The 26,000-nt window shown below is 30.2% G+C and overlaps 1 protein-coding gene across 3 annotated transcripts in view; it reads left to right on the top strand.

Annotated features, from left to right (window-relative positions):
- Positions 1-26,000, top strand: part of LOC148303310 (uncharacterized) — a 126,629-nt gene that overhangs the window by 78,151 nt on the left and 22,478 nt on the right. For all 3 annotated transcript variants that reach the window (XM_088270176.1, XM_088270177.1, XM_088270178.1), the window contains 2 exons: positions 2,674-2,826; positions 24,946-25,134. In XM_088270176.1, coding sequence (XP_088126302.1) covers positions 2,674-2,826; positions 24,946-25,134 — 342 coding nt within the window. The remainder of the gene's footprint in view (positions 1-2,673; positions 2,827-24,945; positions 25,135-26,000) is intronic.

Genomic DNA, 26,000 nt, shown 5'->3' with positions numbered 1-26,000 from the left:
GAGAGAAAACGAATCTATCGTCACAGCGTTTTATAAACGCTACGCTCATGCGAAAAGTGAGACTATTTTACATTTAATCATAAAACTTTGTCATGTGAAACGAAACAAAGTTTTTAGATTAAATTTAATTATCCTGACAAAACTTGCGTTATCATATATTTGTGTGATTAAACATTCAAGGCAGATTTCTTTGACAAATTAATTATTTAAATTAACCAAGAAATTTAATTGACGTTCCAAATACGTGCTATTTTTTCAAATGAACTAAATGCCGTAATTAATCCAATGCGCATAATATGCATCAAATGTAATTTTTAAAATAAATTCAAATCAATTTGAATTGATTTGAATATCTTTAATATGTAACAAGTGTTTAAAATATATTAATATATATATATATATATATATATATATATATATATATATATATATATATATATATATATATATATATATATATATATATAATATATATATATATATATATATACATATATATATATATATATATATATATATATATATATATATATATATATATATATATATATATATATATATATATATATATATATATATATATATATATATATTAGAGACATTTATACATTTAAATATTATGTGTGACATTTCGAAATGACTTATTCACAATAATTTGAGTGTTTCCAAATTTTTGTTCATAAATTTTGGATTTTTCTCCTCTTAGCAGATTCACAGTAATTTTTTTTTTTTTATTGATATCTCAAAATAGACAAAGAAGAATATGGCAGACTGAGCATTTACAGGGTTTACGGCCAGTCATTAGCTAATTTTAAGTGATCAACTTACACACATGAAATATTCACCATTCTACCCATGATTGACAACCAAACTACTCAAATTTTGGAAGATATATTTATGCTTCAATTGAAACGTATGCTACTTTTTTGCCGAAATTTATGGTTAAATTAATCAGTTTTTATAACCTTTTTAAAATGTATGTTATATTTGTTCGGAATTATTTTTGTAAATTCGGCATAAGCTTACAAACATATAACACACGAAATATTAGTTATATGGTTGACAATCATAGCTACAATGGTGAATGCTACACGTCTTTAAAGTAATCACTTAAAAACCTGCCTGTGACATGTCGTAAGCCCTTTAATTGCACAGACTCCTATATTATTTCCATCTACATAGAGATACCAATAAAAAACACTCAGTATTACAAAGTTACAAAAATATTTGTCTTAAAAGTAAAAATCTAGATCTGTCTACTGTGATTCATTCTATCTCTCATCAATCTCCATCAAATTAGTTTTAATTTGTACTTAAATCCACACCAGTACATTTACACAGTCCATTTTACGAATGGTGTTCCGGAAACGTAAGACCTAGCCATACAAACAATCGTGTCCTTCGAACAATACAATCTTAGGGTCTCTCAACGCAGATTTACTTAGCAACTCCTTCTCTCGGAAGGGTTTCAATTTAATTAACAGTCGGGTAAGTTTCACCATCTTGTTCAAGCAGAACGTGATTGTTTTGGTGAAAATTGTATATAACTTTGTTTGTCTAAAACAAAGAAAGTTTATTTATATAAATTTGAATTATTTGCTGTGATGCGATTTTAAATCTGATTTTTTTTATTTCTTTGTCTTTTTCTTACCTTATACCTCAGTCGACAAAATGAATCGATGCTTCATCGATAATGAATGATTAATTGATTGATGATTGATGATTGATCTAGAGCGTAATTACAGTGATGCATTTGAAGTAAGGGGTTAATAAAAGATCAACATGATAATTACTTGATCTAACTACAAATTACATTGTATTTCCATCTTGATTCACCAGAAAAGGAATCTTGGATCTAAACATTCATATGCATCCTTTTTTTTTAGTTTTAAATTTAAAATATGTATTTTTTCTGTGTTTTACAAAGTTGTTGTATTTTATATGCATTTGTGGATATAATCTATTTATATTAAGTAATGGATTTTGAAATTGTTTCTTGGTACAATTTAAAAATATAAAATGTTATGTGATGCTGCGTTTCAATTCCTAGCTCTGGCATATTTTAAACAAGATTTATTACAACAATATAAATTACAAATCATCGATTTACTTAAATTGTATTACTTTTCAAAATCAAATTGTGTTTTTCGTTTATTGATTCGGCAGTCACTTTGTGGTAAAATCTCTCCATTTTTAATCAAAGTTTTACTCAGTTAATACCACTATTTCTTGAAATCTACTGTGACACGAGTTTCGATGCATTCCGCATCATTTTCAAACACCGTAAACGATGTTATGGTTTAATATTAAAAAAAATAAAAATAAAATGTAAATAGTTAAATTGTTTTAATATTAAAATAAAACACTTGCACGTAAAAGGTCACTTTTTAATGTATTATTTTTTTATATTTAAATTGTCATGTTATTCCAGAATTCTATGCTAAATGAATATAAGAGTAATATTATTTAATTTAAATCTGACATTTTTCAACTCGACTGTTGTTTACGTAAATTAAGTGATTACGTTATTTTTACTGGCAGACGAGAATATGAATACTGAAAATATCAGTCAAAATAGAAAAACATTCATTACCAATATCATTGTTATTTGCTTTTTTTAATTGCTTAAATAAATATAATTTTTTTTCTAATTTTTCTTTTTCTCACATTTAGGTACAAATGGAAAAGGAGAAACAAAACTATGACTTCGACAACATCCAATCACAGCTGGACAAGGCCCTCGGACAAGCGACTCGCATGCAGAAAGAGAGGGAAACAGTGCAACTCGAGGCAGACAGACTGAGAGATAAGCACGAGAAAGCTCAGGTAGGTCCCTACATTCAATCCTATAGATTAAGGGTCAATGGTCTTGTGAGCTTTTTCTAGTCAGATGACCCTAAATCGATACTTACATTACCATAATTGATTCTAAATATATTTATCTATTTTTAAATAAAAACCACTTCAGTCTTATTTATCTTCAAATACCGTAAAAATTTTAAATTAAATTATTCATTGAATTATTATATTATGCGCGAATGTGTGGAAAAACGATATATCACTCACTCCTGTCAAGAACGTCATTAATCAAAAATCGTCAATTTTCAGTTGTGCACGTTTTCGGAATGCCCAGAAAATGTACTATATCCCAGCAAAATATGCACATTTTTAACATTTAATATTAATGTTCAATAGATAATTTTTCTTTTAACAAATTTGACATTTCTAGTAACCTATAACAGGTCATTTGCCATGTAAATATCCTGACTTCCATATTTTCCTTCATCTTTGTTAAAATGTGCATATAAATTCATCAATTTTTCAAAGTTATACGTGTAAAGTAGAGAAAAAATTAATATATATAGTTATAACCTTTTTCGAAGGACGAGAAAATCCTGGAGTATTTTGTCGACAAGGGAACAAAAGAGTTTATTCGGAATTGTGATACGTGATCGGGTAGTTGATCGATATATTATATTAAGGGGTGGCTCCAATTGGAGACGAAGGACTTCACTAGAAAAAGAGTCACTGGCAAAGGGGGTTGTTATTTGCCACACCCCTATAACTCGATGGACCCTGGATGGTCTTTCAACAAAAAAATACATAAAGAAAATAAGACCATTTCTATTTTCTGTTTAAAGTTTGGGGATGTCTCTTGTTGATACGAAAAATAATATGTATTATAATATAAAAAGAAAATGTTTGTTTTTTTTAAATCTTACGTCTCCTGAATGTTTTTCTTTCATTTTGAGATCTCAACATTTTAAATTGAGGTGCATAAAGGCAAAAAAACAAATAACTTTAAAAAAATCAAATACAAGTGATTTTTTCACTCTAATATTTATTCAGTATCACCCTGGACTGGTACCTGAAGCGAAGGGCTGATCACATTTCCTTCATGTGTTGACAATCAAGATAACACTGCGTTTATATGATGCCGTGCCCTATTCACCATCGGGTGCGGACGAGGGTTTAAAGAATAATATTTTTCTGTATTTTGTTATTGTTTTTACCCAAAATCCTTTAAAAAATAATGTGAAACATAGAAATAATAGTGATGTATGTACAAAGTTAAGATAGTCAAACCTAATTACTATAGAAAAACCTTATTAAATCCTGTACCGAGTGCACATTTAACAATATTAAAAAAAATTAATTAATCAAATACGCCGTGGCTGAACGATCTATTTCAGATCTTCACAGCATTTTGAGTGTGTCCAAATACTGGTTCACAAATCTGGGTTTCTCCACTTACCAGTTATTTTTACATTTTGAAATCAAGAAGAAAATATAAATCTGGGTATTTACAAGTCTTATGACTTGTCATGGGCTAGTTTAGTGATCAATTCATACACGTGCAACATTCTACTCATGATTGACAACGCTTGTTGACAACTGCTATCAATAAATTTCCAATATTTATATTGGAAATAAGTATATCGGATTTATGTTTTTTTATTTTCTTTCTTATCTGATCAGACTGAGCCACAGTAATGCGTTGCAGGGTAGTCTCAAATTCAGGAGAGTAAAAAATGGTTTTCGATCAAATAAATCCTGTGTTGATTATTAAAAATTAAACATTTCTATGAGACCACTAATTGATTTTTTTTCACATGATTAGTTTCGAAAACCACAGATATTTTCACCGATATTTTCATCAAAAACATCTGTAGTTTTCGAAACTAGTCGTATGAAATAAAATTTAATTAGTGGACCAATACAAGTGTTTAATTTAATATAATTGACACATCATTCCGCAAAGTTAATGCCAAATCCATAAATAAAATCCTTTGTTGTATAATGAATTAGATTTAAAATGAATTTTTCTATTAATAAAACCTTTATATTTCATATTTATTCCAATTTAATAAAATCACATTTTTTGTAGTCCTCGCTAAAAACCCAAAATACCCAATGTCCGTCACAAAGCCTACTGAGTTTCGGTAAAATTCTGCCTCATAATTCTGTCCAAAGTTTTTGAGAAGGGTAGATTAGTCTACTGTGGAAGCTTAAATGCATGAAAAATTTATATTCGTTAGCAGTGTTGACGTATACCGATATAACATATGTACATAAATAACACTTTTTTATATTTTGTATGCATAAAGCATCGTTAACTTTGTGGTATGGTAATGTAACACTCTCCTTATCATTCATCGTTCACTTTTTGTAAAACTACTTAAAAACACGTATTCATCACTACCGGTATCGGGATAACCGTTCTTTTATCAGGTAAAATGTAGGCTAAAGTTTTGTCTGTTTGTCTGCATTCGACCTGATGGTGGAATAGTTATTCCAAAACCGGAAATCATGAAGTAATGTTTTTAAGTGGTATTACACAAAGTGAACGATAAATGATAAGGAAAATGTATTTTGATTCAGATTTTTGGATGAGAGTTTTAATCCATAAGTGATCACTTTACACACTAGAAAAATTCTTCCCATGACACCAGGCGTTTCCCAGTTTGTAAAATTATTCCGATCTTGCATACATCCACAAACACGAGTCTCTGCTAAACAAAAGCTTTATCTATTCAACCATAGATGGCTTAAGATCAACTCGTATGGACAGTGTCATGAGATATGTATATGCAGGAGTTTCTAAAATTTTAGTAGACTGGTTGTCAAACATGGGTAAAATGGTGAATATTGCACGTGTGTTAAGTGATCACTTTCTCAGCTTAAGACCCAAACTTTCATATTCATCTTCGTATATGTTGAGATGCCAAAATGTAATAACTACTAAGTGGAAAAACCCAGATTTGTGAACAAGCAAAATTGTGTGAATGAAAAAATGTATTTAGTTTTCAGCTGAATTTTATATTGTTCATGAGGTAAATATACTATATTATTTATGTTTGAAGCACTAATTTTGTGATTTTCCATTTTATAATTAAACTGTAACTTTGTTTTAAAATCGCTATAAATATTTTATTATAACTTAATTATAATGTCTACCGGTTTTGAAGCTAACCGCTTCTTTATCAAGACTGATTAATACTTCTACAAGACTCATTGATAAAGAAGTGGTTAGCTTCGAAACCGGTAGACATTATAATTAAGTTATAATAAAATACTTAAGTTACATTTTAATTATCTAAATATATTACATATAAATATACTTACGTATAAATATATTACATATAAATAAATTACATATAAATATATTAACTAAATATATTACATATAAATAAATTACGTACGTGCTACTGCTAGTTTAATACATGTTTTTACAGTTTTATATAAGACAAATAACCATATTTTTAAAAGCGTGACGGAGTGATTATGTAACACATGTTTTTACTTTTTATTAAAGTTCACGATTACAAGAGAAGCTAGAATACGTGTAAAGTATAGTAAAAATAATCCGAGCAATCGTAGTGAATAGTACAACTTGTCTTACCTGAAATATTTCAGCTTCATTTGTATCCAGTATATACAAGACTAATACGTATTGCACTACTGAAAACTTTGGGCAGAATACTTTTCAGGCGTTTCAGGAGAAGGCGAAGTTTCAGGAACTTTATAATTGGACTGTCCAACTCACGGTGTTTGTATATAAAATGTAAAAGTTTTGATCAGAATAATGCAGGTAACTTCTGCTTACACATTCTGCCATGACGGTATCTTAAATTTACAGACGTTTATCTAATGAAATTTATTTATGGTTCACAAATATGTAATAAAAAACATATTACAATAAACGAAATACAGTGCACTACAAAAAGTTTTAATGTTTTTCATCAATTAGATGAGAACACAACAAGCTAACAGAAACAATAAAGTTGCAGGTTAAACACATGTATAGAAAATAGAAATTGGGTTGTAAAAAAAAGGGTAGTAACAATTAAAAGTAATGAAGTAAGAAAAATAAAAATAAAAATTAGAAGTATAAATTGAAAGTGAAATTAAACTATGCTACATAAGGTACAAAATTCAAGACTCCACCAGATTGGTGAAATCAATTTCAAATTGATAGTCCTCTTATCTAGTAATAGTCCTCTTGTATTTCTCAATAATTACGAAAAGTAAAAATACCCAACAAATTTTCTTTTTCTTCGCTCTTCTTCTTTTTTTATGACCCCTAACTAGATCCCCCTCCACTTCCGTAGTTCAATGGTCAGCACGCTCGGCTACCGTTTCGGAGGTCTCGGGTTCGATTCCCAGGGGGGGATCAAATAAATACAGGTGTTTTTTTCACTCAAATATTTATTCAATATTTCCCTAGACTGGTACCTAAAGTGGAAGGCTGATCATCTTTCCTTCATGTATTAACGATCAAGATAACACTGAGTTTATATCATGCAATGCCCTATGCACCATTGGAGTGCGGGTAAGGGTTTGTTGTGTGTGTTGACTAGATCCAATGGTGATTCCATTCCTTGAAGGGTTAAAATAAATTTATGTGATTCTTCACTCATATATGTATTATGTTTTTAATATTACACTAATACTTAAAGCACTGAGCTGATTACCTTTCATTCGTATATTTTATTCTGCGATCAAGATAACACTGCTTCTATAATATGCAGTGCCCGATGCACCATTATTGGTGGGTAAGGGTTAAAAGAAGAATTAAAAGTACGGGTAGGTAGAGATAATAGAATGCCACACCAATCTGCCGTTTCGAACATAATTCTCCTCTTTCACATTCATGTATCTTCTCATACATACCCTTCGAATTATTCCGACTGACTGACCACTATAAATTATTTGAAATATGTACTTAATCATGCCAAGTTTTATTAGAATTTATTTTCTGCTCCTGTTTTCAACTTCAACCGTCGTATCATATATCGCTCTGCCACAAATTAATCTGAGAGATCGCATTTCGACTACATTCCGTCTACTTTCATACTTCTTCTGTCAACTCCATGTTTCACTACCATAATAAGACCATTAAATCATTTATTTATTCACTTATTTATTTAAAAACACATTACATACATGTCATATATATAATATTCCCGATGAGTTATTTCCATTTCTCATTTTGGTACATAGGAATAAGGTTTACAAGATTGAAAAGTAAATAAGAGAGTTAAAACAAATGTTTGAAATATAAACAAAACTAACACAGGACAAAATATAGAATATAAAATAATAAACGGGTATATTAAAAAGGCATATGTCCGCCTCCGTAGTGTTATGGTCAGCACGCTCGGCTGCCGTTCTGGAGGTCCCGGGTTCGATTCCCAGGGGGGTCAAATAAATATAAGTGATTTTTTCACTGTAATATTTATTCTATATTACCCTGGACTGGTACCTGAAGCGGAGGGCTGATCACCTTTCCTTCATATGTAAACGATCAAGATAACACTGCGTTTATATGAAGCAGTGCCCTATGCACCATTGGGGTGCGGATAAGGGTTTTATTATTTTTATATTAAAAAGGCACATAAAAAAACCATTCTTAAAATTAATAAAAAAAACTTAGTTTTTACTGTTTTTTGTTACATTGTACTGAAAGCTTAGCCTTCGTTAAGCTTAGCCTTCGTTAAGCTTTACATTGCTACACACATGATATATCATGATAATGAAAAAAATATTAAATGAATTATTTTTTGCATGAATCCATTTCGCTCGAACATTTGTACACAACCCTGATTCATCAAAAAACGTTTTTTAGTAGCAAGTCCATTATCTTATTTACCGAAATCCTTTAAACCTTTTTTATACAACTCGTAAGATAAAAAGGTTTTATCGGGGTGGTTTCACAGCGGTTAGGTCTGAAAAATTCTCAGTATGCGAAAACAGGTTAAAAGAAAACGTAACAAATTTCACATCAAAATGTTGAGTTACTAAGTAACGAATGTCCTGGGAGGCATTATATTTTTAGCCATGAAAGCCTCGACAGGGTGGCAGGAAGTTAGGGTGGTTTTCCTCCCCTACCCCCTACCACATATCCCCATCACACTGTTTGAAAAAAACTTGAACTGAAATATTTTCATATATCGCTCACTCCTTCCAACAACGTCATATATATATAAAAAAACTTTAAAAAGTTTAAAAATATAATACAATGTATTAAAAATAAATATCAAGCCATTTATTGAATTTTTTATTGTGCAATGATCTTTTTCGGTATAATCTGAATGTTTTTTCTCCATTTGAAAAATATTTAGTTGATATAAAAAATAATTAAGCCATACCTTTTCTTCAAAATGCAAAAACAACACTTTCTGCCCTGTAGCCGGTAAATATTAAGTTAAAAATTTGCCGCTTTTGCTGGTATATGGTACATTTTCTGGGCATTCCAAAAACATGCATAACTGGAATTTGACGTTTTTGATATATGACGTTGTTGAAAGGAGTGAGCGTGTTTTATTGTAATTTGGAGATCAGGAATACGGATGATATCGTCCTAATAACGTAATGTAGATGACTCACATATCTACTCTTTTACTTTAACTCTTCTTCTAGCCCTTACAAGCAGACCCAGTGGTGCACAGGGCATCATATATAACCAGTGTTATCTTAATATTTAAATGTATGAAGGAAAAGTGATCAGCCCTGCGCTTCAGGTACTAGTCCTGGGTAATATTAAATAGAGTGAAAAACCCTTATATTTATTTAAACCTCATTGAGTATTGAACATTTATTTAAGTCATATACAAATTTACATGAAAAATAAACGTTTCCCTTCAAGGGTCAATATACGATAAATCGCAACTTTTCTTTAAACTCAGGTAATATTTGACTTAAAATACCTTTAGTGTATTGAAAAAATTGTTTTTCTTTGAGATAAATGTATGATTTTAAAAGCATAAGAGTAATTGAAAGATAAGGAGTTACAAGAATGATAAAAAATTTGCATTTTCTCAAAAAAGTTAAATTCCAAATTACATTTTTTTAATCGCGCCCGAAAGAACGACCGATATCTAGCGCAGTCGTTCGCGTTCTGAATATACAGTCGGCTAATTTTCTAATTAAGGTTTTTCTAAATAGCCTTCATATAAGCTGTTGAAGGTATATTTTGTAAGCAAGCATATCTGCGGAGCGTAAGATATACGACAAAAAAATCTATTTGACAATTTTTTTTATCACAGTTTTCAAAAAAACCAAGGGACATTTCACACGCAGCAATTAACACAGTTTTCACCGAAAATGTGTCACAAAATAAAGCGCCGAATTTCATTGAATTAAGTGACAATTTTACAAACCCCGTTGAGGACCAATTAAAAACATTTTGTGTAGTAATGGGGCAGTACAAAAAGCCGAGTCTAGTTGGAATTAGTCCAGTGCAGCGCAGAATTAGTGTTAACGAACTTTGAATGGAGGGAGCAATTCACTTTGGTTCGGCGACTCTGGATGCAAACTGGGTTATAGTAATTTTACATCGTAGTGGGAGTGTAGAGTTGTACAACTAGTAGTCGTAGTAACGGCGGGGTTCAACTTGTAGTTACGATATTAAACTTTGTAAAGTTCGCTTCACAATCGCTACAGGAATATTATGAAACACCTTAACATAGTGATATTTTCAATCCCTTATAAATTGTACATTTATGGAAATATGTGATGAGATAATAATAATAATTTGGATAATTTGGATAGCGTCATTTTCGTAAAAAACTGCCTCAAGGGCGCTTATAAAGACTTGGATAATAATCATAATCATAGGATTATGATGATAATGAAAATAAATATAGTAAAACGGTCGGTTTTAAAAAAAAAATCAATACAGTTTAATTTTTTAATACAATTTCCATACATTTATACATATGGCAAACTTATACTTATATATTATATATATATATATATATATATATATATATATATATATATATATATATATATATATATATATATATATATATATATATATATATATATATATATATAAGATTTACACGAAATGGGCATTGATTTTTCTTATTTATTTTGATATCTTCTTTTTTTTAAGGGAGTTTATTGTAAGTAAATAAGTATTTAATTCCCAAATATCTGAAGTTTCGTTGAGATTTTTTAGTACATTTTGGGGTCGCAAAATCATTTTGGATTCTCGAAGATGTATTTTTTTATTTAAATATTTGTCACCCTTAAATAATTGAAAAATTGCGGTTCTTTTGTAAAAAAAATCACAAAATTTTATGAATAAATATGTATTGATGATGAGATAAAAATAAATAAATAAAATTGGTGAAAGTTGCGGTGATCGTAAATTCTTAAATAATTACCAAACTTTCTCATATAATAGCGGACATAATATGAGAATTATAAAGTCTCCTTAATAAGAACCATCAACTTACGAAACTTTGAAGATACGAACTTTTTATCAAATTATTTAAATAAGTTGAAAATTTAAATAAGCTCAAATACTTGTCTACAAATCTGGGTTTCCGGATTAAAAGTTAATTCACATTATGTAAAATAATCTGGGTTTTGATCTTGCATACAAATAAAATAGTCTCTGGTAAATAAATGCTTTTTAAATTCAATCATAGATAACTGTGGTGAACTCAATTACGGAATGTTATGAGCTGGTTCATATGTGTAAGACTTTTTTAGTGGTGTGGTTGTTAATCATGGGTAGAATAGTTAATGCTAGACTATGTGAAGTGATCATTTAACCAGCCTATGACTGGTCGTAAGCACTGTAAATGGCCAGGCTTCCATATTCCTCTTTGTGTTTGTTCAGATGTCAAAATAGTGTAAAAAATAATTTCCTATTGGAGATAATCCAGATTTGTGAGCAAATATTTGGACACACTAAAAATCTTGTAAAGGTCTGAAACAGATCGTATTATTCAGCCTTGTCGTATTTTATTCCATAAATGATTTTTTAGCATTATTTATATAATTTTTTAAATATTGTTAAATGTGCATTCGGCACACGATACGAACCTCTCTCCTACATACATCAGTATAAGTTCTATGTTTCACATTATTTATTCAAGAATTTTGGGTAAAAACAATAACAAAATAAAGAAAAATATTCTTCATTAAATCCTCGTCCACACTCTATGGTGCATAGGGTACTGCATCATATAAACGCAGTATTATCTTGATTGTTAACATATGAAGGAAAGGTGATCAGCCCTCCGCTTCAGGTACCAGTCTAAGCCCTGTAAATACCCGGACTTCAATATTCTTCTTCATCTATGTTGAGATGATCATTTTATTACTTGTCAAATAAACTAATTTAAGCATTTCATATTTAACCAAAGGGAAAAATAAAGAAGTGGGTTCAAAATAATCATGAATTAATACTGCAAAAATTGTAAAAAAAAATTAAATCCTTTTTTTTCATGTGTTTATTAAGATTTTTTTAAAATTAAAATAAAACGTTTGAAAAAAGATTTTTTTTTTTAATATCTCAACAATATATCTCAACAAAGAAGAATATGGAAGTCTGGGCATTTACGGGACTTACGACCATCATAGGCTGGTATAAGTGATCACTTAACACACCAATTCTACCCATGATTTGACAAACACACTACTTAAATTCTAAGAATTTCTATATATATATATATATATATATATATATATATATATATATATATATATATATATATATATATATATATATATATATATATATATATATATATATATATATATATATATATATATATATATATATATATATATATATATATATATATATATATATATATATATATATATATATATATATATATATATATATATATATATATATATATATATATATATATATATATATATATATATATATATATATATATATATATATATATATATATATATATATATATATATATATATATATATATATATATATATATATATATATTGTTTAAATTCGAAACAAAATGCTTAAATTCACAAGAATTTACACTAGAGAAATCTATTGATGAGATGAAGAAGCTTTTTTATTGAGCAGAAACTTTTTTTTCAAACACACTCAAAATGTTGTAAAAAGAAAATCACCGACAAGATACATTAGGTGGCTGTTGGGTCTCTGTAAAAAAATATGTTTATAGTGCTTATAAATTTTTAAAATATATATAAATGTATGTATATAACTATGTATCTTTATATCAGTAGTGCAAAGGCAAAGGGGTGTATCTGTCAAATTTTTCATTTTCTTTCACAAAATGTCTAAAAAAATGTATATCATAATCTGGCAAAAGAATAAAGCTGTAGTTGCGATACTTATTTAATTTTCTTAAGATATGTATAAAAAAATACATAAAACAAATGAGTTATTTATTTTCACAAGTTTTTTTTGCTCTCCTGTAAAATTTGGTTCGAGACAGATATACCCCTTTGCCTTTACACTACCGATAAATCGTAGTCGTACAGGAGACAGTGACCGACTAACAAAACGTAAAATGTTCAGGAGGGTCATTTAAGTCACGTTTGCTTGGCAAAAAAATAAAAATCAATACAGTTAGTCATTTTTAACAAGTCAATATATCATACTTCCAAGTTTAAAATCCTTTAGGATTTTTTACGGGACAATATTAAGCTAATAAGATATCAAATAGTCAATGATCACGTTTTTGTAATAAATGCACTTGGTCACTTTCTCTTGCATGACTACGATATATTTAAAACTCAAATGAAAAATATAAAAAAAAAAACAAATATATATATGAAACTCAAATGAAAAATATAAAAAATGGCAAAAAAAGCTCCTTCGTATAAAGTTTGTATAAAATATTCTGAATGTGTCACTTTTCTTCCAACGCAACGAAGAGCCTTATTTATACATAGACTCTAAGTGGTACTTTACCAGTGTATTTACACTACCGATATATATTTAAAACTTAAATGAAAAATATAAAAAATAACAGATATGTAACTCAAATGAAAAATATAAAAAGTAGCAAAAAAACCTCCTTCGTATAAAGTTTGTATAAAATATTCTGAATGTGTCACTTTTCCTCCAACTCAGCGAAGAGCCTAATTTATACATAGACTCTAAGTGGTACTTTGCCAGTGTATACAAACATATTTGCATGCTTACTCCATAAACTGAGATGAGGGCAACAGAGTAAACTTTGGTTTCACTTAACATTTTTACGGCCATATAAAATGTTCGCTCGTAAGAGATTAATGTCGAGCAGTTTGGAAACGGAGTGGAACATCTTTCAGGAAATTTCAAAACTTTCAGGAAAAATTCAAAAGTATCACTTTTTATACAAATTTAAGAATCTACTGTATCTTTAAATCATTTATTTTTTTAAATAAATTTCATTCAAACCCTTATCCACACCCCAATGGTGCATAGGGCACTGCATCATATAAACGCAGTGTTATCTTGATCGTTTACACATGAAGGAAAGGTGATCAGCCCTCCGCTTCGGTACCAGTCCAAGGTAATATTGAATAAATATAAGAGTAAAAAAATCACTTATATTTATTTGACCCCCCCTGGGAATCGAACCCGGGAAATCCAGCACGGTAGCCGAGCATGCTGACCATTACACTACGGAGGCGGACGGATTTTTTAAATAAAACCCTATATATTTTCAAGAACAACGTTATTCAAACGGACAATGATTACGTTACCTATGTTAAATACGGTCAGGTTAGAAGTCGAAATAATCGGCGGGTATGTATGACGAGTTGCATGAACGTGGAAGAGGCGAATAATGTTTATGAAGACAGAGTAGTGTGGCATTCTATTCTCTCTGCTTACCCTTGTGGGGAAGTGGTGTGTTAGTTAGTAAGTTAGTTAGTTAGCAATTATTACTCTTTTTTATGGACTCCGCGAGGTTAAATTTATCATTAATTGATTCGGCAGTCACATGGTAATATCCATGTTTAATTTAAATTCTACTCGGTAAATACCACAATTTCTTATTATCTATGCTATAAATATAAAGCTAGCTAGCTTTTAAATATAAAAATCTATTAGGCAGATTATTGTACATATATATATACACAGGGAAATGTTTGAATGAAAATTTGGACAATTACTTAATTATTTAAAAGCATGACAATTTTAGTGACCTAAATACATACTGGTATATAAAATAATAATAATTTATCACAAAAGTTCAAACTTAATTTCAAAAGCATTTTATATCAAAAAACGTTGAAATTTTAATTTTTCGTATACAAATATTTTGCTCGGATTCCGCATGTAAAATTCCCTTACATTAATAATTCCCTCAAACAATGTTCTGAACTCCTGGTAGTAGGCATCCCGAAGGCTATATTCAGAAGGCTGTATATCTGTGTATTGGGGAAGAAGTGTGGGCGGTGTAATCGATCGTTTGAGGGTTGAATGCGGAGGCTTTGACCCGAACTATTCCAGCTTCAATCTCCCGATACTGTTTAAGGAATTCAGTTTCAGGATTTTGCTCAAATATTCTGGTTTACATGAATTATTTTTGTTTGAAAAAATGTTAAACAGGATACCATTTTTAAAATGTGTTCATTATTTACAGCTTGAAATCATTTCAATGTAAAAAAAAATCTAGATTTAGGAATTTTTCGTTAAAAGGGCGCAATATATTATACTACATTATGCGCAATTTATCTAAAATATGTAATCCTTATTTTTTTTTTAATTTTCTTTTAAAAGCATGGTGTATAAAATGAGATATTTTTTCTTCTTACTCTTATCCGAACCCAATGGTGTATAAGGCACTACATGTCCACTCTGTGTTATTTTGATCGTTATTTACATAAGGGGAGGTGGTTAGTCCTGCGCATCAAGTACAAAGAGTGAAAATTTATTTATTCTGACCAGTTCTGAAAATCGAACCCGTGACCTCCAGCATAATAGACAAAAGTTTTTGGATGCATGAATATCCTAAAAGAATAAAACTGTTATTTTCATTAGTATTAATTATTCTATGAAATTCTGTATTTTTATTCGTCATATTGTAAGTCGATATTATTTATTATTATAGAACAAAATTGCATAAGATCCAATGTTGTAAATTTTATGTAGATAACTCTTTCATCCCATCGACGTAATAATAAAGTCATAATAAAATACATATAGTTATTCTATTAAACCGATATTTAAAGTTTTAAAATTGTAAAAAAAACTTATTATATTAATTTTTCTTTTATTTAAATTTTACTTGGTAGATATCACCTTTTCTTAAATTATTATGTGACATGTGTTTTGATACATTTAATATCGATATAAAGCACCGTTTTATCTTAGAAAAATTAAATACTAATAAAATAATAGGTTTTTATCAAAAGTGACTCTCGAAACAGTTAATTAACATTTATTATTTACTTATTCGTCGCATTAAAAAGAGGTCTTATTTGGTTTAGCGAGGCTTTCCAAACTAGAGTTTCCTGTCCTTATTAAATAAAATAATTAAAATTGAAGGGGTCCTTTTTCGGACTAAGAATTCGTGATTGAGGGTGGCCCAATTGCTTTCCCCAAGAAACCTATAAATACAACCCTATAATCATAATAACTTAACTAGTGACTGTAGTGGGGTGGAAATTTGTATAATGCTAGAACGGTGCTTTGGGTGTTAAATTGGATAATAAAAGCTATTTCACTATACAAGAGAAATGTTGTAATCATCATTGTAGTAAACTTAGTAAATTATTATTAGCAACAATGAAATATGTCAATAGTTTAGCTCGTCACATCGTACGACAGATCAGTGATAAACGTATTCATGCAAAGTAATTTATAAATTTTACTATGCAACTTTAATTTTTGTTTTTTTTTTTTTTTAAATATTGATTTCATCTTAAGCTTTGTAGTATTTATAACATTTTTAGCCTCACACCAGTCACATAATGTCGGTAATGATGAAACCCGAAAAAAAAATAAAAGTAGAATTTTTATAAAATAAAACAACTTTGTTAAAACCACTATTTATTGGTACACTTTATCCAACCGGTTTCGACAAGAACCTTGTCATCATCAGGGTTTATGTACTAAATTCCAAAACATTGAAATACATTAATTACCCTTTCCTTACCAAAAACTATTAACTATTTATTATTGATTTTTGGTAAGGGAAGGGTAATTAACTATGAGTATTTCAATGTTTTAGAATTTAGTACATAAACCCTTATGATGACAAAGTGCTTGTCGAAACTGGTTGCATAAAGTGTACCAATAAAAAGTGGATAAAACAAAGTTGATTTATTTTATAAACTTTATAAAATGTGCCACAAAGTATCTGTAAAAAACATTCAAGAAAAATAAGTAGAAAAGCTATATAACCGTTGCATTTTTATATAAAATGCAGTTCCATCAAGAAATTTCAGTGCGAAACATAAAACTAGTATAAACAATAAATATTTATTGTAACTGCAGTCAGTTGGTAGAATTCCATTTTTTATTTTTAGGTAATGAATCCAAAATATAACAAATAATACAAAATTATTGGATCGAATTCAACATTTATTCAAATATATACAATGATACGCTTTTCTTCTAAAGACTTTATTAAACTGACGATAATTGCCAAAATTAAATATTTTTAGATGTAGGTGTATAATGGTGGTATTTCAGTGGGTAATGGGAATTTCTATGAAAGCTTAGCTTTAAAAAAAATTTAAAAGTCAATACAAACGAGAAAATAACATTATAATTTATTCATTTTATCTAGCAGAAAAAGTAAAATAAAGACGAATCTTTTTATATTAATATCCTTTTTTGGATTTGCGAAAAAATATTAAAAAAGTCGTATGTTCATTTTTTTATTAATATGTTTTATATGAATTTAAGAAAAGAGATAATAAAATATATATTTAAGTGGTAATCACACTGTATCTATGAGGTGGCGAAATTCCCCACATATTAGTTGAGACTGCGAATAGGGGTTGAAATATTCGTTACCTGTAATTCCCTAAACATTTACTCTAAATTATTCCCCTGTTACCTATTTCCACCCCATCTTGCTTACGACACAACTTTCACAATAGGAAATTCCCTTAATCATTATCGTGGGACTGTAATAATAATTATCTTGAGGCTCAAACACTAAAAAACAAGCTAAGTTTATTTGCTTTGTAACGAAACAACAAAACCTACATCTACTAATGCTATCTATCTATACCCGATTGTGCTATCTATTACTATTATTACTACTAATGCTATCTATCTATACCCGATAGGGCACTGCATCGTATAGAAGAACTGTTATTTTAACCATTAATTAAACAAGGGGTCGTAAGCCCCGTAAATGCCCAGACTTCCATATTCTTCTTCATCTTTGATGAGATGTCAAAAAATAATATGAAAATAACTCCTGTAATTGGAGATAATCCAGATTTTGTGAACAAGTATTTGGACACACTCAAAATGTTGTAAATAAATTATCTGGTCAAATTATAAGCTTAATAATAAAAATGAAAATGGTATTTTCTGGCGTTTCTCATGTGTGTGATTATAATCCGGGATTCGGATCTCACATACTAATATAAGAGTTTCTGCTTAGTAAAAAGCTTCTTTACATCTCACCAATAGATGTCTCTAGTGAAGTTTTAGTGATTCATGAACAAGGTTTCTAAATTGGTTCATATATATAGAACTTCCAAGAATTTGAGTAGTGTGGTTGTCAATAATGGGTAGAATTGGTGAATGTTACACGTGTGTAAAGTGATCACTCAAACCAGCCTATGACGGTCGTAAGCCCCGTAAATGCCCAGACTTCCATATTCTTCTTCATCTTTGATGAGATGTCAAAAAATAATATGAAAATAACTCCTGTAATTGGAGATAATCCAGATTTTGTGAACAAGTATTTGGACACACTAAAAAAGTTAATTAAACAATGTTAAAAAAAAATTATCTGTTTTTTTTAAGAGAAATATTTGTGTTTTTAAACATTTTGAGTGTGTCCAAATACTTGTTCACAAAATCTGGATTATCTCCAATTCCAAAAAATAATACTTAATTTTTTTTCATAAAATAATATTTGTGTTTTTATTATTAACACAAATATTTACATTTAATACTATTTCTTTTAAGCCTATCGGGTCATTATTAGAAAAATGTATCAAATTATGGTAAAGTGGGTTCGAACCAAGAAAATCTGACTGACACTACCACGGGACCACAACCCAACATGCTGGTATCAATAATAACGTTTTATTTTAACAATATTTTGAGTGTGTTTTTTTCATTAATGAGTTATTTGTACTTTTTGACATCTCAAAATGAAGAAAAATATGGAGTCTAAGTATTTACAGGGCTTATGACCTGTCGTAGGCTACTTAAGTGATCATTTTACACACGTGCAGCATTCACCATTCTATCCATAATTGACAACCACACTGCTCAAAGTTTAGGAACTCCTAGATACATATTTCATTAATCTCATGACGCAGTACATATGTACGAGTCCACAGCACAAAAATTTGAGAATGATGAATATACCACGTGTGTAAACTTATCGCTTAACCAGCCTATGACAGGGCATAAGCTCTATAAAAACCAAGACTTCCAAATTCTTCTTTACCTGTTTTGAGATGTCAAATACGTTTTATTTTATTCTATTGAACACCTTACTTTGATAATTGGAAAACTTCCCAACTTGGATAACCGATAGATGGAAAATTATATTTTCAGACCCGAGCAATCAAAATGTCTCCAATAAAAAATGTATTAAAAGTTTTAAGTGATCAGTAAAAAAAATATGGAAAAAAGGTCGCTAAAATACAGTAAAAAAACTGAACGGTGTTTCATAAAAAAAATGGATACTTAAAATAATGTTATATGATTTATGGTACGTTTGACCCTTGACACATAAAACTTTATCATTGTAACATGAGCCGGAAATAAAAGTGTTTTCCTTAAAAACATTACCTTTTTAATATTCTTGGTACATCGGAAACCATCTCTACTACCTCTTCAGGAACTTGTCTAGTGTTATCTAACAGAAATAAGTGGCTTACTCCGTATTTGCTGAAATTGATATTAAGCTGTATTTTGTCAGTCTCCATAGTGTGGTTGTTAGTGTATTTGGCTACCATGCTAGAAGTCCCAGGTTCGATTCCTAAGGGATATATATTTATTTATTATGTATCGTTTATTCTACGTTCTGTGTTTGATCTGTTCATGAAAGGAATTGGTAAAGACATTCACAAAATATATGACAGTCAAATAACTATATTTACAACATTTTGAGTGTGTCCAATTACTGGATTAAAATCTGGATTATCTCCAATTACAGGAGTTGTTTTCATAATATTTTTTAAAATCTCATCAAAGATGAAGAAGAATATAAAAGTCTGGACATTTACGGGGCTGACGACCTTCAAAGGCTGGTTTAAGTGATCACTTACACACGTGTAACATTCACCAATTCTGCCCATTATTGACAACCACTCTACTCAAATTCTTGTAAGTCCTATTTATGAACATGAAACAATTTTTGAAACATTATTCTTGAATCTCTAGAGAAATCTATTGGTAAGATGAAAAAAATTAAGTAGTGTGGTTGTCAATAATGGGTAGAATTGGTGAATATTACACGTGTGTAAAGTGATCACTTAAACCAACCTATGACGGTCGTCAGCCCCGCAAATGCCCAGACTTCCATATTCTTCTTCATCTTTGATGAGATGTCAAAAAATAATATGAAAATAACTATATGCTAAAACAATCCTTACACACGCATTTAAGAAGTAGGTACTCTCAAATTACACAAGAAAGCACCTCCCAGAAAAGCTCATAAATCACAATTAAACACTTTATGGAAACGAACATATAACTACAAGATCTAAAATACATCAAACAATACCTCTTTTGGTCAAAAGAACTTTTTTATTGGTGAATGCTACGCGTGTGCAAATGCCTTTGATCATTTAAACCAGCCTATGATAGTCGTAAGCCCCCTAAATGCCCAGACTTTTATATTCTTAGTCATCTTTGTTGAGATGTAAAAAAAAACAAATGAAAAATAACCCCTGATTGGAGATAATCCAGATTTGTGTACAAGTTTTTGGACACTCAAAATGTTATAAAAGAACTTTGATTATTATGCAATAAAGTTGTATAACCTAAATAAAGTATGAAATAACTATTCATAAACCGATAATGAAGGAGAGTAGGTATTAAATAAATCGCATAATTCGGCCATGTCGTATTCCATTGCATAATATAACATGTTTTATCATATAATGTTCCTCTTGGCATGGGAAAACTCAAAGAGGGCTTTATCAAGTCTCTTTTATTAGAACTTTTAACAAACGAAATTTCAAAGACACAAACTTCTTTATCTTATTATTTAAATAAGGTGAAATATTTAAAATACATTTTAAAAACAAAATTCTTTCATGTAGTTTTATAAAGAAGTATAGTTAAATATGCCGTTGTCTATTTCATGTATATAAATTCTCGTATTCCTTTTTTTTATTTTCTTGATATCTTAAAAATACTTTTGTGGACATAAATCCCTTTCGTTCTGAACATCTCATATAAGTATGTATATAATACAGATAATATATCCACTTTGGAATTTGCGTTAGCCTACTTGAGAAGGTGTTTTATGGTTTAACCTGGTAAGCCTTTTTATACCCTTGTAAGCATGTTACAAAAGGGTGAAAAAAAGGAAATTGTTTTCGAGTGAAAATATACATAATTTTCGAAAAAAATTGCTTAACGGAAATTCGATACTCACATTTTTCAATGAATTACCCGCAAAGCCTCTATTTTAGAAGCTTGTCTGCAGGTAGGATAGTTAGGTACGGGAAGGATTATGCGAAAATACATAATAAACACCCTGACCAATTAAAAAAAATATTTCGTGAATTCATTTTGTAATTGGCGAGAATTGAACCCGCCAATCCAGTTTCGCAGTCGAGCGTCTACTCGACTACGCCACGGTGCCTGTCATTTGACTAAAATTAATTCAAACACAAGAATTAATCTATCTCTATTATATTCTGAATGTTTTATATAAACATACACCCACTTCTTCTTTTTGTTGAGCCTTATACCCTCCACTGCTGAATATATATAGGTCTCTTCCGTATTCTTTCATTTTTTTGTCTGTTGCTGCCTGCAGCCAGTTTTTACCCCCCACAGCGGCTATGTCGTCTGACCATCTTTTTTTAGGACTTCCGACGCCTCTTTTATTCTCCCAAGGTCTCCATCTTAAAATTTAAGGGTTTCATCTTGTGGGGTCTTATCTTGCAACATATCCTCCCTATTGCCACTTGAGTCTTGCCATATAATAATACATAAGTATATATGCCAAAATATTCACCTTACTTGAAAATATTAAAAGATATTAAATTCTTCTTTTGATTCGATTCACACCGCGATCCGAATAATAATAACCTTGGCTGATTGTATTAAACTCTACGACTACTCTACTATCACGCCTTTTCCCCGCAGTGGTAAGAAGAGAGGATAGAACGTCACACTCTTCTGTCCTGACATAAACTCCCTGTCTTCACATCCATACATCTAGTCAAGCTTTTTTTCCATGTAACGCGGTAAAACAGCGTTCCGGCACCTTTTTTTTATGAAAATCATATTTTTTAAATTTCAAAATTGTATTAAACTCTACGACTTCTCTACTATCACGCCTTTTCCCCGCAGTGGTAAGAAGAGAGGATCGAACGTCACACTCTTCTGTCCTGACATAAACTTCCTGTCTTTACATCCATACATCTAGTCAAGGCTTTTTTCCATGTAACGCGGTAAAACAGCGTTCTGTCACTTTTTTTTATGGATATCATATTTTCTTAAATTTCAAAATCTTTTAAACAAAACGATGTTTTCGCTTACATAATTACAATCTGTGTTTATATATTTCGTCAAAATGATTAGAAAACTTGCTTTAAATTTAATTTAAATAATATTTGAATATAATTAATTTTTGTAAGTAAAAAGCTCGACATGAAGTGAGTTCCAGGACCTTTTTTGTTAAAAAAAATATTTAAAAAAGATAAAACAATATTCTTCATAAATATTTCCTATAAAGACGAAACCTAAATGCTTCTAGGCAAACATTGCAAGCCTCCAAATGTGATTATTGTCACTTCATAATAGTAAATAATTACAATATCAGCTACTTACTCGTAATAATTTAACCGAAATAAAGCTTAGATATTAAATATATCGTCCGACTCCAGCATGTATCGTATCTTCAAAAAGATATCAAAAGAATTTTTTTTATTCGATTTACCCCGTGATCTGTATAACCTCGGCCGATGGTATTATACATATACCATCTTTTGTATAAATGCATGCCAGATGTAATAAAATATCGACTAGAATTCCCCACTGATGATTTATTCATAGTTTTACAAATATGTCTCCAGTCCTTGATTAGATTTGGCGCCATAAAACGTGTCCTGTAGGCGTGGAACCGGAAATAGCGTTGTCTAAATTTCCACCATTTCCTTAACATACATCGCCCCCCTCAAACGGCGCCGAGGGCTCGTGCGGAGAGATAATGAGTTCCCGGAAGTGGATACGGACAGTCCTTAAGATGCTGTCCGGAACTAGTTTCCCTTGTTAAGATAATCTATCATACAACTGCCGGTAATCCAATTACTGACTTTTTTTACAGCGCGAGTCACTCGATAAATTGATACAGATATTTCTTTGAACATTTTTATTTCTTTTTGTGTATATATTATGTTTAAAGCGTGCTGAGAACTCTTTATAACTCCTTGGTGCGAAGTAGACTCGAGAGTGGCTCCATAATTTGGGGGCCACACGAGCTTAAGTACTCTCTTATGGTAGAGAAAGTCCAAAAGAAGTTTCTGAGGTATCTCTACATGAGAGAGTACGGCTATTATCCTTGGCTCTACCCGACCGAGTTTCTCCAGGGTATGCTTGGCTACAATAGTTTAGAGACTAGAAGGAATGAGATTAAGCATTTTTATCGATTGTTGCGCGGTATGATCGATAATCCTGAAATTATCCGTAACATTGGTCTGTATGTTCCCGATAGTTACCTAAGACAGCGTCTGCATAGATTGTTTCACATTCCTATACACAGGACCAACCTGCCGATGGTTATACCTATAGGAAGAGCTACCGCTATGTTGAACAGTATCTCATTGGATATTGATCTGTTCCATGTGTCTGAAGTAGTTTTCCGAAGCGGGATTCTTCTACACCTTTAGCAAAAGTTCTTGCATATATTTTATTTTAATGTATTTTTAATGTATACCATATAAAAATTTGTATAGTTTGTAATGTATGTATTAATTTAAATAAATAAATTGAATTGAAATTGAAAAAATTTTTTTTTTTAAGTTTGTGAAAACATTGACTCCATTGAGAAGACACAAAGTGGCTTAGTGGATTGCTGCAAGAAAAAAAATGTATACTAATTATGTATGCGTATTTATAAATTGTATGTTTATATATGCACAATAGTGCATCTTCTCATACATACTCACCGATTATTCCGACTCCTGACACGACCACTCTCAAGTATTTGAAATACTTGATCATGTCAATTTTTCCACGGTCTTTTTCTGTTTCTATTACCAACCACTATTAAATTGGTTTAATTATTCTTTCTTCACTCATTCGAATCACATGACTAAACCATAACAACCCACCTTTCTTCATTTTATCGATAGTGGTTATTTCATCCTTGCATTCTTTCCTTATATCACCATTCAAACATCTATCGTAGATCGCTGTGCCGCACATTTATCTGAGAAAGCGCAATTCGACTGCATTCAGTCTACTTTCATCCTTATTTTATCAACTCCATGCTTACTCCCATACATTAGGGTTGAAAATAAAAATAAAAATTCAAACCCTTATCCTTACCCCAATGGTGCATAGGACACTGCATCATACAAACGAAGTGTTATCTTGATCGTTAACACATGAAGGAAAGGTGATCAGCCCTCCGCTTCAGGTAGCAGTCCAGGGTAATATGGAAAAAATATTACATTGAAAAAATCACATACATTTATTTGACCCCCTGGGAATCGAACCCGGACATCCAGAACGGTAGTCGAGCGTGCAGACCATTACACTACGGAGGCGGACAAATAAATATAATAATATTACTGTTTTATTTTCATCCATAGATGTTGATGGCGCGTCTGCAAAAGGAACGTGACACCTGCCAGGAGGAGGTGACAGGGTTACAAGAGAGGATAGAACTCCAAGCTACACAATTATCCAAGGCCATCAGAGACAAGGACTCCATGACCACGGAACTTGACGTCATCAAGGAAAGATGGGACAAGGCGCATTTACTGCACCAGAAATTAACGGTAATATTTAATTTCATTAATTGATTCGGCAGTCGCTTTGTGGTAAAATCTATCCATTTTTAATTAATGTTTTACTTAGTAAATACCACTATTTCTAGTGGTATTCTAGTGGAAATAGTGGTATTCACTAAGTAAAACATTAATTAAAAAAGGTAATATTTAAATCTAGATGACATTTTAATGACATCAAAACTGAAGGGGTTATTAAAATATAGGAGTTATAGGATAAAAACTGAAGGAGTTATGGAGGTGATCACAATTTTTTGAGTGTCAAATATTTTTAAAACGAATTTGTTATTTTTATAGATTTTTTTATCATTATTTGAACATTTCTTGAAGGTTCTGATTTTTAAAAAAAATATTTATTGTATTTTATTTGATTTGTTCTGGAATTGTACAGCTTTACATAAAAAAAATGATATAATAAACAATAGTTACATTAACAATAATAAACATTACATTACATTGACGAAAATAGTTACGTCAAAAAAAACAATTAAGCAATTCTACATTTATTTTATAATAATATTAAAAAAACATTCAGAGATTAAAAAAAAGGGTATTGTATAAAAATATAGATTTTGCAGGAAGGAGAATTATACTAAAAAACTTACTTATTTCAACCGTAGATGTCGCAGAAGAATACAAATGATATTTTTGGTTGAGGTATAAATACAACATTCGAAATTTTAGTAATGTAGTTGTAAATCATAAATGTGTCGGGTTGTGGTCCCGTGGTTAATGTAGCGGACTGTTAAATCAGAGTTTCTCGGTTCGAATCCACTTTACCACAATTTGATACCTATTTCTTACAATGAACCTCTTCGGCTCACAGAAATAGTATGAAATTGAAATATTTGTGTAAA

Source organism: Brachycentrus maculatus, unplaced genomic scaffold (assembly GCF_059751285.1).
Source record: "Brachycentrus maculatus isolate JH-2025_06_01 unplaced genomic scaffold, ASM5975128v1 h1tg000373l, whole genome shotgun sequence".
NCBI classification, from domain to species: domain Eukaryota; kingdom Metazoa; phylum Arthropoda; class Insecta; order Trichoptera; family Brachycentridae; genus Brachycentrus; species Brachycentrus maculatus.
Note: the sequence above shows the minus strand (reverse complement) of the source record. Positions and strands in the feature narration are given on the sequence as shown.